Raw genomic sequence first — 14,486 nt, 5'->3', positions numbered from 1 at the left:
AGAGTATCGGGTAGGATTTGGGTTAAGACAGGCCTGTGGTTGCACTGGCCTTTTCTTCGATGCTTCGGGGAGGACAGGGCATCTGCAGGGGTTCCTTGCCAAGCCCAGTGGCCTCGCTGCAGCTGGGAACTGGACGAGGCCTCTCTTGGCGGGAAAAGGCCTTAGGAGAAACCCCTTTTTGTTGCATTTTGTAGCCTGGTAGCCACCTGGAGAAAGGATGGATTCAAAAGGAGTGCTTCCCCACATGGGGTTTGCTGCTTCTTTCAAGGGGAAGTGGGGAAGGACTGGGGCTTAGTTTAAGGTAGACAAAACTGTCTTGGTCGTGTTGCTTCTGTTGAAAGTAAGTCTGGTTTCTGTCCCCGCTTCTCTCCTCCCTCCTCTTGCCTCTCCCGCCGCCTGCATTGCTTCCCTCTGACTAGGTCCACGGCGAGGGTACGTACTAACTGCACGGCCATGCTTCTTTCCGCTGCACACACTTGTCCTTGACGGGAAGGGAAGAGGAGAAATAATTGCGGGGCTGTTGGTTTCTTCCACCCGGGGGACATTTTATGGTAGAAAAATGTGAATACCTCATCACTCCGTTTTCAGTGTTTTCACTGAGAGCCAGCCTGGCCTCTGCTCATACTTGGAGCTCGGAAGCGTGTTAAAGAGTGATGCTGAGTTTCCCATTTGGCTTTTCCACAGTTACCTCTCTTCCATGTAATTAAACTTGTCCTTGGCAATGACCAAGGGCTCAGCTTGAGGCAGGAAGGGCCTGTAGAGGATATTGTTGACATCGAGTGCCCTGAAGGCAGCGGCACACACATCCAAGGAAGCCCCACTGTTGTTCACATTTTCTCCAGACTTTTTTTTTTTTTTTTTTTTTTTTCAGTCAGAGTACAGAAAAAATTGGTGGTGCCTTTTCCCCTCAAAGTGGGTAGGTTACAAAATGACTTCTGGCCCATGTGCCTTTTAGCTAAAGGTGCCCAAGAACTGAAAGCTCCCCACATTTAGAAAACCCAGTGAGAGGGTAGTGAGCATCCTACCTGAAAGCCAGCCCGAAAAGGAAGACAAAGCCCAGGCCCACCTGCCAGGCTAGGGTCAGAAAGCAGGGCGGCTCCTGTGCTCCCACAGCACAGGAGAAACCTGCGCGGGAGGAGAGCAGGGGCCGTGGTGGAGGCTGGAAGACTAATGCTGCCTCATGGATTCCGAGGCTTTCAAAGATTATGGAGCCTCAGGGGTTAGCGGAAGGGGTTACTTCCAATCCCTGGTGGGGGACCTTGTACGGAAAAGTTAGTTAAGGCCTCGCACTCTCGTGAGGTTTGCTTTTTGTCCAGGACTCTCCTGGGTTCCAGGGCCTGAGAGAAGCGGTGGGAAGCTGTGTGGAGCGGGGACGGTCGCGGTCCCGGCGTCCAGGGCAGTAGGAGCAGAGGCCGTGCCTGGGGCTGGGGGTGGAGGGCTGGCCCGGGACTTCTGCGGGGGCGCTGGGCGTTATTTCTCCTCTCCCGCTCTCGCCTGCATGCTCTCGCCCTGCTCGCGCTGGCGGCTCCGGCCAGTGGGCTAACGTCCTGTCCCCTGTCTCGCTGCTCTGTCCTCAGAACACGGCTCTAGATAAGGAGGGCCAGATCTTCGGCAGCAAGCTCGGCGCCGAGGGCAGCCGGCCCGGGCAGGAGCCCCCCGCGTCCCGGGAGTCGCCCCCGCGCCCCTGCTCTCCCGCCGCCGCCTCAGGCGGCGAGCGGCCGGGGACCTGGCGCCGCCACCGCGACTGATTCACCGACATCTGGCCCGGGTCTGGAGGGGCCTGTGCGCGCAGGCAGCTTGGGGACCGGTCCTCGGAGTGGCTTCTTTTAAAAACCCGTCTTTTCAGTTCGGTGGACATTTGACAGCGTCACCAGGAGGATGTTGCAACTTTTATCCGGCATCGAGTGCATTTTTATAGAAACACTTTGGATGAACCCCGACCTCTCCCTTATTTAAGCAACTCGGAGGGCTCCCTTTTTCCTACAGACAGCTTGGAACAGCGCGTGTCCCTCTGGTGGGCAGGCTTCTGGCCGCAGGACCGGGCCCTCGGCTCCGGAGCTCTCCCAGGATGATAGTGCCTACTACGTCCTTGTGCAGGGACCAGCCGCGCGCTTCCTTCTCCAGGTCCCGCTGCAGGCGGAGCAGGACCAACCGGCAGCCCCAGGAGCCATCAGAGCCTCTTCCTCCACCTGCTTCTCACCTACAGTGACAGAAACACCGAGGGAGCCTGGACACAGTCAGGCTGCGTGGGAAGGTGCCTGCATCCTCTGTTATTAACCTTCTGGAAGGCTGCTGGCAGTTTTTCCTCTTTTCCACCACCCTGCTCTTTTTAATGACGATTGTACATAATCAGTGTATTTGTTTTACCTGCTCATCTTCTAAAACAGGTGGGTCTGTAGTTCATTGTCATTGTTAGACTTTTGCACCCTTACAAGTGTATCCAACCTATAATAAACTCTTCCTTCTTGAGAAAAAGTCATCAGGGTGAGCAGAGGTTCCTGCGTGGTTGTTTTACAGAGGATGTGTGGTCAAAGCAACACCTCCTTGGCCAGGAGGTTCAGGAAGGTGCCAGTGTCTGCTTGTGTGAGGTCTGGGGGCACGACGAGGGAGAGAGACGCTTGGGAAGGACACACGGAGGTGTGTTCTGGTGGAAATGTAGTTGGTAACAGGTGCAGAAACTCACACAACAAAAGCTCAAAAATCAATAAAGATGATTATAGCACAACAGAGGACTCTAATGGAACCAGTGACAGGAAGGTCAGGGTTTACTGAAAATGGGGAGTTGGGGCACCTGCTCTGGACTGTCTCTGTCTTGCTCAGAGATTGCGCCGTCTTCAGTGTATTTTGGCTCTTGGTTTCTGTTCCCTCAAAAAGTCTGCTTGCCTCGGCTCTGGCTCAGCCTGGAATTGCTTCTGTCCCCACCGTCTCAAGGCTGACAATGCCTTGAGCCATCTCTTTCAGCTCTGGAGCTCTTCGTTCAAACTGCTGCGCGATGATTTCTCTCTGGGCTGGTGCTGCCCATGAGCCAGTGTAGAGGCGGGTACAGGAATCCGATGGGCTTCCAGGCTTCAAGAGGAGGTGGTGCTGGGCAGGTCCAGAACATTCTGCTCGTCACTGTCCTCACTGGTTAAGAAGCAAGCTTTTTCATAGCTTCCAATAGAAAAATTTTTGTTAATGGACGTGAAGAACTAACATAAAAGGAAGAGGAGAAAAATGAAAGTAGAAGAATGATGGAACGAGGCCTCTAGCACTGATCAGAGACTGAAACCCAACTCTATCCCTTGAACTGCAAGGATCAAAGACATCTGGTAAAGACTTCAGAAAATAAGTGGCCAGTCACTGTCCAGCACGTGCTGGCATGCTCTGTGCCACCCTTGGATGGCCCAGAGACCGGAGTAGCCTGAACTGGGTGTGGCAGCATGGCCTGGCAGTTAAAGAAAAGCAAGGATCTTAATCCCACAAACACCTTGAGCAGTAAGCGGTGTGAAGGAGCAAGCCCAAAGTCAGGTGACATAACCCAGGTCAGAGAGCTGGCAGGAGACAGAGCCAGGAAGTGGTGTCAGATTCCACAGATTGCAAACCTGGGCTCTTTCGGAGGCGACCTGCCATCCAGGGCACCTGGGATGTGTGTGCTCATCCAGATGAAGAGCCTAAGTAAAGGCTCCGACACCACAAGCAAACTGTTCATTCACCCACGCATTTAGCAAACATTTCTTGGACTCTGATTCTGGCCTCAGAATCCAAATTAAATACAGGTCCATGAATACTGGGTTCCTCTGCTCCTGCACGGTGAGAGCGGAACATGCTTTAGGTTTGGATCCATGTCTAAAGAGCTGACCTTCAAATAGGATAAAGCAAGGGAGGCAGTGATATGCCGAAGCCATCAGGGCACCTGCCGGGCTCAGCCAAGAGTGGGTGTGTGCCTACCTTTCTCTTTCTTCAAAGAAGTTGTGACATGGAAATATATGGATTGGAAGCATTTGGTAAAATTCCCCAGAATATTTTCATGAATAAGATTGCGAACCGCAAATGAGATAGGACAGAACGGACAAACCATATTGAAAGCAGGAGTGCTGGTTGGTGATGCTGTCTCAGAGCAGGACTTCCAGGGCTGTTTGCTGTCCCATGGGAATACAGTGTAAGCGCCGTCATTTAACATTTTCTGGTACCACATTAAAAAAGGTGAAAAGGAAGAAGTAAAACTAATTTTATAGTACATTTTATTTAACTCAATGGATCTAAATATACCCAAAGTATTATTTCAACCTGTAATTAATTTTAAAACAATCATTGGGATATTTTACATTCTTTATACTAAGTCTTTGAAATCTGCTGCCTTGACATGTATAACTTTTCTCAGGTTGGACCAGGAATGTTTTAAGTGTTTAATAGCCACTGACTTTGCCTCCCATAGTAGACAGTCCAGCTCCAAAAAGAAAGGCTTAGAGTTCCCGTTATAGCTCAGCAGTAACAAACCTGACTAGTAACCATGAGGATGCAGGTTCGATCCCTGGCCTCATTCAGTGGGTTAAGGATCTGGCGTTGCTGTGAGCTGTGGAGGTCGAAGACAAGGCTTGGATCTGGCGTAGCTGTGGCTGTGGTATAGACTGTGGTACAGCTCCTTTAGCCCCCTAGCCTGGGAACTTGCATATATGTCCTGTCTGCGGTCCCTTAAAAAGACTAAAAAGACAAAAGGGGGGGGGGGCTTGTCCTCTCCTCTCTTGCTCTTGTTTTGTTTTTGCGTAGCGTGTGGATGACAATGTAGAAAGAGTGCTTGTCTGTTGTTTTCAATGGGCAGGACTGATTTGAAATCTGGGAGGTTAGAGCACTGATCCAAACCTGAAATGTGAGATCACAGCATGAGGTCCCATGATTCTCTTACATTGCGGTGGCCATGGCCTTGGTGTTCACGGCTTCATGGGGAAGATCTGAGAGGGGAGAAGTTCAGGGAGTACTGTTTCATTACGCACCAGCAGAACTGCTTAAATGTTAGCATAACTTCCCACCACGTGTGGTTCTGCGCTGGGGCCTCAGGGGGTGTGGTGCAGATAAAGCAGCCATCAGCTGGAAGACAGCAGCCAGAGTGGCGAGGCGTTTAAAGCCCTGCCAGCCAAGGACTGTGGAAGAAACCAGAGGCACCTTGGCTTGATGTGTGGCTACATGAAGCGCCACAGCAGGGGTACAGCCATCTTTCGGTTGCTCTGGGTGGAGGCCGAGGGCCGTGGGTAGGTGGTGCAGAGGGTCAGGTATGAGCGCAGAGACAGCGTCTCAGAGCAGTGCGCGGTGAGAGAATTAGCTGCTTTCTAAAGGAGGGATTGTCTAGTTTTTGGAATGCCCAGGTGCTCAATGGTAACAAAAGTTTACAGTGTACACAGTATTTCAGCCTGTCTTGTTTGAGCCACACAGCAGCACTGAGAGAGGCTCGTATCCCAGCTAGACAAATGAGGAACTTGGGAGCTGCCAGAGCTGGTGTGTGCCTCTCCCACCCCCAGGACAGAGGTCCTGAGAGCTGGTCTCCCCTCCAGGTGGTCCAAGATGCTTTAGAGGGAATGTCTGTGTCTTAAGGTGGAGGTGGGATGGGGCTGGGGAGACGCCTTACAAAGTGGTAGAAAACTGGGGTGGCCAAGAAGCTATCAGGCCAGGGGCGTGTGGGTTCTGCCAGAGGAAGGAGGACAGTTTCTCCAGAAGGCTGATGTGTAGCAACTTTGGTTAGTCTTAAGACAGTGAATTTTTTTTTTTTTCTCTTTATGGCCACACCCATGACATATGGAATGTCCCGGGTCAAGGACTGAATCAGAGCCGCAGCTGTGACAACGCTGGATCCTTTAGCTCACTATGTGGGCTGGGGATGGAACTTGTGCTGCCACAGAGGCCTGAGCCACTGCAGTCATATTCCTAACCCACTGCACCACAGCGGCAACTCCTTGGCCGGTGGATTTTAAGGGGCTATTTTATGATAAAATCCATCAAGGACAGTTTGCTGTGAGATCATTCAGTGGCTGAGGGGAAGAAAAAGTGTGTTTGGTACAAAGATAGTCACGTGTTCCTGCTGTGTCCTCTCCCAGACAGAAACCTCTTTCACTTGGGGCAGTGCTGGCAGCCCTGGCCTCTGAGGTCAGGAGGGTTGCAGGGTGGGGGTGGGGAGGTGTGCTTGCTGAGTCCTGAGGTTGGGTGCCAGCCAGTGTGGACACTCAGGTGAGTCTGCGGGCTGGCTCTCAGATGATCCAAGGCCCCAGCTCAGCCAGCTGTGTCTGCCCAGCTCCCCCACAGTCTTGGTTTTGGCAAGGAAAAATATCTCTGAACTTGAGGCAGGAAAATAATTCACTGCATGTTTCTGGCACATGACTGCTGAGGTCTCAGGATTCAGAGGAACATTTGTAGGTCACCTGCCTCCCTTGCCAGAGAGCCCGGCATCTCAGTGGCTTGCCTGAGGCCAGACCACCGTTTCCCTAGAGAGAAGAATGTGTGCTTTGAGCAGCAGGGCAGGGAGTGAGTGTCAGTGCCATTCATTGTAGCCTTGGGCTTTTATATGGGCATCAAGTGACCTGGGGAGCCCAGAAAATGCATCATGGACTTAGCTTTTCAGATCTATTGAAAAGAAAGAAAAGAAAGACCCACTTGTCTGAGAGGAAATAGAAGAGAGAGAATTTTAAAGATGTTTTTTTAAATTAAATTTTAATTTTTGGCCATGCCCAAGGATGGCACGCAGAAGTTCCTAGGCCAGGGATCAAACCACAGCAGTGACAATGCCAAATCTTCAACCACTAGCCACCAGGGAGCTCCTTAAATTTTATTTTTTTGATTTGCCCTGTATGGTCTTTTCCTTCCCTGCTTTCTTGCTTTTCCCTGCAGTGATAACCTGTGATGCCTATAGGATTAACATCATTATACTTTATGCTATAAAAAAGGCAGCAAGGCAGGCTGCGCTCCTAGTTGAAGTAGAAAATTCTTTCCTCCCCCTGTGCTGGGGCAGAAATAGCCAAGTCAAGGCCCTGGCACATCTGCTGATACGTGTGGCTCAAGCCGACTTTGAGATTCACGTGCTCCTCCTCTGTGTGTGTGAACACGCTTTGGCCCAATGTGCTGTCACTTGATGCTGTGAGGCTGGCTGCTCTCATCACCCAACACACACCAGAACCTGGCAAAGCTTCTCCGTCAGGCTCAGTGTGGGATCCTTCCAACTGTTTATAGTCACTTCTGCTTCTTGTTGTAGAAGGAATGTGTCGTCGGGCTACTGTGCTCTCCAACAGCGACGGAGGGGGCGGGACTGGCCCAGGAAGAAGGACACACCAGGTCTGCGATGCGCATGGCCGGGAGCTCTGGACCTCACATCTGGTAGAACTGTATCAACGATACCGAGTGAAAATCTCCCTCACAGTCACGTCTTGGTAGACCTAAACTGTTGCTTGTGGTTTAAATTATACTTGTAGAAAAGGGGGGAAAATGGATGCCATCTGGCTGCATCCAGATTCCCAGGCCAGCTGTAAACTTGACCCCTGTGACCTCTGCCATCTCGCTGCCCCTCTGACAGCAAAGGTGGGAGGACACGTGGCCCCGGGTGTGTGGCCCAGCCCTGGGCTCTGCTCCACTCCAGGAGCTGCATGGAAGGGGCCCCTGGGTCCTAAGCTGCCTACACACAGCTTCCCTGGCGCCCTGCAGGGTACCGTCCCCCTGCTGACAGGTGGAACTGAGGTGTGCTGTTCCTTCAAGGCAGAGCCCTTCCTCTTTTCTGGACTGATTTACTGGGATGTTTATTTGTGGCTGTCCAGTGCACTGCAGGGACACAGTTCTCCTGAGCGTATGGTCCCCCAGGTCCCACTGAGGGTTCTGTCAGGGTTCCATGTTCTCTCTGCTCCAAGCTCTCATTCCTTCTCCTGGAGACCCAGTGGTCTTCCTCCGGCAGCATTCCACGCAAGCACTTGAGTGGTGGTGCTTCCGTCAGCATCAGCACCGTGGCTGAGGAAACTCTTACTTTCTTGAAGCGGTGATGGCACACCCACACGGCACTCAGCCACTTCCAATTGCTGGCTGTGTTGCCACCGTTCCCATCATCATAGTGTCATCTCGGACCACCCCAGTTGGAGCTTCTTCCCTAATTGGTCTACATTTATTGGAAGTCATTTTAAAAAAAGGAGTGAAATTAGATAAATTAAGCTTGAGTGAATTCTGACACATACTGTGCTAACAGATTCCAGCACTCAGAAGCCCTGTGTTAAGTCGTCAGCTGTATTTGTTTTATGAGTACATACAGTCAGCCCTCGGTGGCTGCAGGTTCTATGTCCGCCGATGCGGAGGGCCGACTGGAGCTGCGTTGATGCAGCTCTGAAGTGTTGCTGTGTTCCTGCACATTTTCCGTAGTTGTGTTTTAAAACCATAAAGGCAGGGGAGGCACTGATTCTCGTGTTAGGCTCCAAGAGGAAGCTGCTTCCTTAACTTTGCTTTCGTTAGACTTGTTAAAATGGGTAACTGAGGTATCATATGCCTGGCCTGTGACGTAGATAGCCCTAATTTTCTTCTGCCACTTTCCCTGAGTTCCCAAAGCCTATCACAGGTTGGTACCAGTGAGGATGACCGTGTATACCTGTCCCTCAGTACGTCTCTAAGATGTACTTTCCCTCAGAGACCACATTTTACCATCTATTGTTTTGTTAATGGTTTATAAGACAATGGTGGATCTTAGAGGAACAGTGTGTAAAGTTCCTTGTTGGGTTATTGGTTAGATAAAGGTCTAGTGTTCCCATTTCTGTAGTAAGACGGAACTCTCTGGCCAGAGAGAAGCCCCTTCTCCTGTTTTCATTCAAGAGAATGCTTTCCTATTGGTTATTATTCAGGAACTATGAGTGAACTAGGGTTTGACATTTTCTTTCTTTCTTTCTTTTTTTTTTGCTCTTCTAGCACCGCACCTGCAGCATATGGAGGTTCCCAGGCTAGGGGTCCAATCAGAGCTACAGCTGCTGGCCTGCACCACAGGCACAGCAATGCCAGATCCGAGCCATGTCTGGGACCTACACCATAGCTCACGGCAACGCCGGATCCTTAACCCACTGAGCAAGGCCTTATAGTTCCTAGTTGGATTTGTTTCCGCTGTGCCAGGATGGGAACTCCAGGGTTTGACATTTTCTTTGCAAATAATCATTTTATCATTTGCTTCAAAATTAGGAGTGAAAAAGATGTATTTCCAGCAAGTCAATTACAAATACCGTTTTATTTTTCTGTCAAAACCATGTTGTTCCAGTCCAAATATTTGCTTTTAGAGAAGAGCCGAAGGTGTAGAAAAAAGGGGGCAAGCCACTTTAGGTAAGTTCTAAGAGAAACAGATGGAATGTCAGTTTCCACTCAAGAGTTCACAACTTACAAAGAATTTATTTATGCAACACAGACCTTTTCTCAAATATTTTTCACAGAATTCCACACAGCAATCTACTAGAAAAGTAGTGAATTATACAACACCAAAATAACATTTTCTTGGTACAAATTGCTAATCCAAAGGGAGGGAAAGATTGTTCAGTAACAAATAGAAAGTAAAACAAGTGTGCTTCACACAGCACCCAGTAGCCTCTGTTCTCAGACCAGGGGTAGGGGAGGGGCGCCCCAACAATGGCTCAGCCTCGGGGCGAGCTTTGGTACTTGCATTTTCTTTAAAAGAAAAAGAAAGGCTGTGAGCCCAAGAGCATGTCCATCATTTCATTTTGGTGTGCCAAGAAGAGGATAGATCAGGAAAACATCGTAAATATTTCACACTTGCTATAACATTAGATCCTTTATGTTAACCACACAATAAAATATAATAGCCTCCCCCCAAACCATAATTTTCTAGGTCTAAAACATGCTCGAAGAATAACATTGATAGAAATAATTCACTGAGATGTTTTAAATTACATTTACCATAATTTAAACATTACCATTTAAATCTCAGAAATTTCAGTGCTGAAGAAGCACAACTGTTTGGAAGAATACAGAACCCAAAGTACAGCATAAAATCCCCTCATCCCAGCACTATAAGCCATTTTTTTACTGCTAAAATCACACATTTCTCAAAATTACAGATAAATGGGAAGTGGGCTTTTTTTGTTGATTTTTTTTTTTTTTTTTTTTTTTTTGTAATATAACTAGAAGAAGTGGGTTTACTTGCTCCACTGAATTTTCCATAATTGGTGAAAATAGACTTCTCATTATGACTAAAAATATAGATTTTTTTTTTAAACTACAGAACCCAGCAGCCAGTTTTGTGCTTTGCTATTCCCCCGAAAAAAGTCAAGCAAAGTCTACAAAAATAGCAATTAACTTTAAAAAATATTTTGCTTCTTAGAGCAAATTTAAGTTACATTCAACTGTGATAGCTATTTCTAAGAAAAAGATGCTCAGGGTACCTCCCCTGCCTGGGCTCGGGGGCAAGGCCCACGCGGGGCTGTCGCCATCAGTAGCGGGTTTGGTACTCGTGGTGCCACCGGTTAAAGTCGTTGTAGAACAGAACAATGCTTCCTGAAGCCATGCCGGAAATGATGCACCTGGGAGAAGCACAGAGAGGAGGAGGGGTTTACAAACCTGCTCATTTCCTAGGGATGTGTTTTTGAAGAAAGAACTGTTCTCCCCACATCCACAAGGTACACAGGATGGCAGCCAAACGTACAGTGGATTTTTTTTTTTTTTAATGACTAAGATGCAGTCCTGAGTAGGCTCAGAGCCCACCTCTGACACTCTCCAAGGAGCCGGTTCACAGTTTGCCTTTACAGTGCCAACATAGCCAGCATGTGCAGGATGAATCACAAAAACCTGAAACAACTAGATAGTATCTAAAGGGGAGGGGCAAGGCTGGGCTGGTGAGCCCTGCTTTTATATCAGGTGTCAGAATCAAAATAAAGGATTGTAGTCTCAAAGTAATTGTTGGTGGAGGAAGGAGCACACATCAAGTGACAGGTATCTCTGACATGCACCGAATGAATAAGGACTCAGAGTGTTGACTGTAACTCAGGCTGGGCTCTGCAGAAGAATATTCTGTGTCCATCATGCTGAGACTAGGGGCCTTGTCCTCATACCACAGCGATGCACTGACATCAACAGGGGCAGGAGCTGCTGTTGTGCCTGCACCCCCGCCCCCAACCCTGAGCAGGTGGTGGAGGAAAGGGATGGAGCAGCAGGACAGGCACTTTAGAGGGGCCTCTCCTGGAGGCAGAAGCCTATTATGTCTTACACCTTTCTCTGTATGATTTTGTTAGGACAGTCCTTAGATGTCACAGTTCACATCCCTGGCAGTACATCACATCAAAATCAGGAACTCAAATGTGTTACGACAAACACACACACACACACACACACACACACACACACACACACACACACACACACACACACACACGAAGGCGATAATGAGGAAATGAGGGACAAAAAAGCACTGAGACCTGTAGAAAGCACATGGTAAAATGGCCAAAGTCAGTGTCAAATTACCTTATGTGGAAAGGGATTAAACTCCCCAATCAAAAGGCAGAGAGAATGGCAAAATAAACACGTTCAAACTATATGCTGTCTATCTACCAGAGACATATTTTGATCTAAAGACAAACAGGTTGAATATGAAAGGGTAGAAAAAGATATTCCACACAAATAATAATGAAAAAAGAGCTGGGGTGGCTATGCTAATATCAGACAAAATAGGTTTTAGGTCAAAATATGATACAAGAGACAAAGAAGGACACTATATAGAGAGCCAAGTATCAATTTATCAAGAAGATACAAAAATTACAAACGTACATGAACAAACATCAGCACCCCCAAGCTCTATGGAGCCAAAGCTGACAGAATTGAAAAGTGAAGTTCTACAATAATAACTGGAGAATTCAATAGTCTACTTTCAAAAATGGGTAGAACAGCCAGAAAGAAGATAAGGAAACAAAGGATCTGAACAATGCTAAAAACCAGTTGGACCTGAGACATGAACACTCAACCAGTAACAGCAGAATGCCCAGTTTTCTCAAATACACATGGAACATTCTTCAAGATAAACCATATGTTAGGCCCAGAACAAGTCTTAACACATTTTAAAAGACTGAAATCATACAAAGTATTTTTTTTCTAATCACAACAGAATTAAACATCAATAACTAAAGGAAAACAGGAAAATTCATAGGTTTATGGAAATTAACCAATGGGGCAAAGCCATAATCTCAAGGGAAATTATAAAATACCAAGACAAATGAAAACAAAACAAGCCAAAACTTACAGAATGCAGCAAAACCAGGGCAAGAGGGAAATTGATAGCTGTAAACCAATGTATTTTTTTTTTTAAGTTCTCAATCAGTAACCTAATTCTACACTTTAAAGAACTATAAAAAAAAGGTGCAAACTAAACCCAAAACTAACAGAAGGAATAAAATAATAAAGATTAGAATGGAAATAGAGGATAGGAAAAGAGTAGAGAAAAACTCAAAAGTTGGTTCTTTGAAAAGGTCAAAATTGACAAAATTTTAGACTAGGGAAAAAGATTCAAATTACTAAAATAAATTGGAGACACTACCACCAATTTTATAGAAATAAAAAAGAGGATTATAAGAGAATACTAGAAACATCTGTATGCCAACAAATTGGATAACCATTTGAAACAGAAAAATTGTTAGACATACATTATTCCAACATTTAATGATATAGATACAGAAAATCTGAATAGACTCAGGACTGGTAATGAGACTGAATCAGTAATCAAAAATCTCTCTAGGAGTTCCCGATGTGGCACAGTGGAAACGAATCCGACTGGGAACCATGAGGTTGAGGGTTTGACCTCTGGCCTTGCTCAGTGGGTTAAGGATCTGGCATTGCTGTGGCTGTGGTGTAGGCCAGCAGTTGCAGCTCCGATTTGACCCCTAGCCTGGGAACCTCCATATGCCGTGGGTGTGGCCCTAAAAAGACAAAAAAAATAGACAAAAGGAAAAAAAAACTATCTGGAAAAAAAAAAAAAAAAAGGCCCTACACCTGATACTTCACTGGTGAATTCTACCAAACACTTAAAGAAGGATTAACACCAACTTGAATGCTTCTAAAAAGCTAAAGAGAACACTTCCTAAGTTATTTAGTAAGGCCGACACACCCTGACACCAAAGTCCAACAGACACTGTAAGAAATTACAGCTCAATATCCCTTATGAATGCTGATACAAAAAAGTCTCCAACAAATACTAGCAAACCAAATTCAATAGCATATTAAGGGGATTATACACCATGACCAAGTGGGATTTATTCTTGGAATGGAGGCATGGTTTAACGTGCAAAAATCAATCAATGTAATCCACAGAATTAAAAATCCACATGAGAAAGGTATTTGACAAAATTCAATATTCTTTCATGATTAAAAACATTCTAACTAAGAATACAAGGAAAATACCTCAACACAATAAAGAGCATTTATGAAATATTCCCAGTTAATGTCATACTCAGTGGTGAATATTGAAAGCTTTTCCATTGTAACTGGGAACAAGACAAGGATACCCATTTTCACCAATTCTCTTCAGTATAGTTTGAAAAGTCCTCGCCAGAGCAATTAGGCAAAGAAAAGGAAAAGTAGAAGTAAAATTATCTCTTTTACAAATGACATCATCTTTATGTAGGAAATCCTAAAGATCACACATACACACAAACCTGTTAGAGCTGATAATTTAGCAAAGTTGAAGGATATAAAATCAACAAATAAAAAATAAGATGTTTCTCTTCTCAAGCAGTGAACAATACGAAAAAGAAGTCATCATTGCAACAAAAAGAATAAAATGCTCAAGGATAAATTTAATGAAGGAGGCAAAAGACTTGTATATTGAAAATGAGACGATGTTGTTAAAAGAAATTAAAGATGACATAAGTCAATGGAAATATATTCCATGTTCCTAGGTGGGAAGACTTAATATTTTTAAAATAATATGAGTCAAAGCAATTTATAGATTGAGACTAATTCCTATCGAACTCTCAATGGTTTTTGCAAAAACAGAAAAGCAAACAAACAAAAAACCCATCTTAAAATTCACACAGAATCTCAAGGGAGCCCACACAGCCAAAACAATCTTGAAAAAGACAACGAAATTGGATGTCTGACTTCCTGATTTCAAAACTCACTATATAAAACTATAGTAATCAAAACAGTGTGGTTCTGGCTTAGAGACAAACGGGTCAACAGAATAGGAGAGAGCCCAGAAATGAACTCTCACATAAAGAGACAATCTTTTCAACAAATTATGCCGGGAAAACCGATATCCACATGCACAAGAATGAGGTGCGACCCCTACCTGTATCATATATAAATATTCAAAATGGATCAAAAACTAAATATAAGAGTTAAAACTATAAAACTCTTAAGAGAGGAGTTAGAGGAAAAGCCTCCTGACATTGGATTTTGCAATGATTTCCTGCATATGACACCAAAAGCACAGGCAACAACAGAAAAAAAAAATTATACTTCATCAAAATTAGAAGCTTTTGTATATGAAAGGCCATCATGAGATGGAATGATGA

General features: G+C 46.0%; 2 protein-coding genes across 16 annotated transcripts in view; one reads left to right on the top strand and one right to left on the bottom strand.

The window, feature by feature from the left end:
* The window catches only part of DCLK2 (doublecortin like kinase 2), a 179,890-nt gene that overhangs the window by 164,747 nt on the left and 657 nt on the right, over positions 1-14,486 (top strand). For 7 of the 12 annotated variants that reach the window (XR_014812820.1, XR_014812819.1, XR_002346402.2 and 4 more), the window contains one exon: positions 1,578-2,479. Coding sequence is in view for 9 of the 12 variants with exons in the window: in XM_021100646.2 (XP_020956305.2) it covers positions 1,578-1,748 (171 nt within the window). In the remaining 3 variants the exon portion in view is untranslated. Of the gene's footprint in view, positions 1-1,577; positions 2,480-7,213; positions 9,222-14,486 lie in introns of those variants that run through there. The other 5 variants (XM_021100648.2, XM_084972725.1, XM_084972724.1 and 2 more) reach the window with 3 other exon arrangements.
* Positions 9,344-14,486, bottom strand: part of LRBA (LPS responsive beige-like anchor protein) — a 712,651-nt gene continuing 707,508 nt past the window's right edge. For all 4 annotated transcript variants that reach the window (XM_021100637.2, XM_021100639.2, XM_021100636.2 and 1 more), the window contains exon 57: positions 9,344-10,508. In XM_021100637.2, coding sequence (XP_020956296.1) covers positions 10,418-10,508 — 91 coding nt within the window. In that variant the 3' untranslated portion in view covers positions 9,344-10,417. The remainder of the gene's footprint in view (positions 10,509-14,486) is intronic.

The sequence above is a fragment of the Sus scrofa genome, chromosome 8 (assembly GCF_054392235.1).
Source record: "Sus scrofa isolate SSC_HxYL_T2T_F1_AM1 chromosome 8, Sscrofa_HxYL_maternal_Yorkshire_Landrace_v2.0, whole genome shotgun sequence".
Classification (NCBI taxonomy): domain Eukaryota; kingdom Metazoa; phylum Chordata; class Mammalia; order Artiodactyla; family Suidae; genus Sus; species Sus scrofa.
This window is presented reverse-complemented; position numbering and strand designations above follow the sequence as displayed.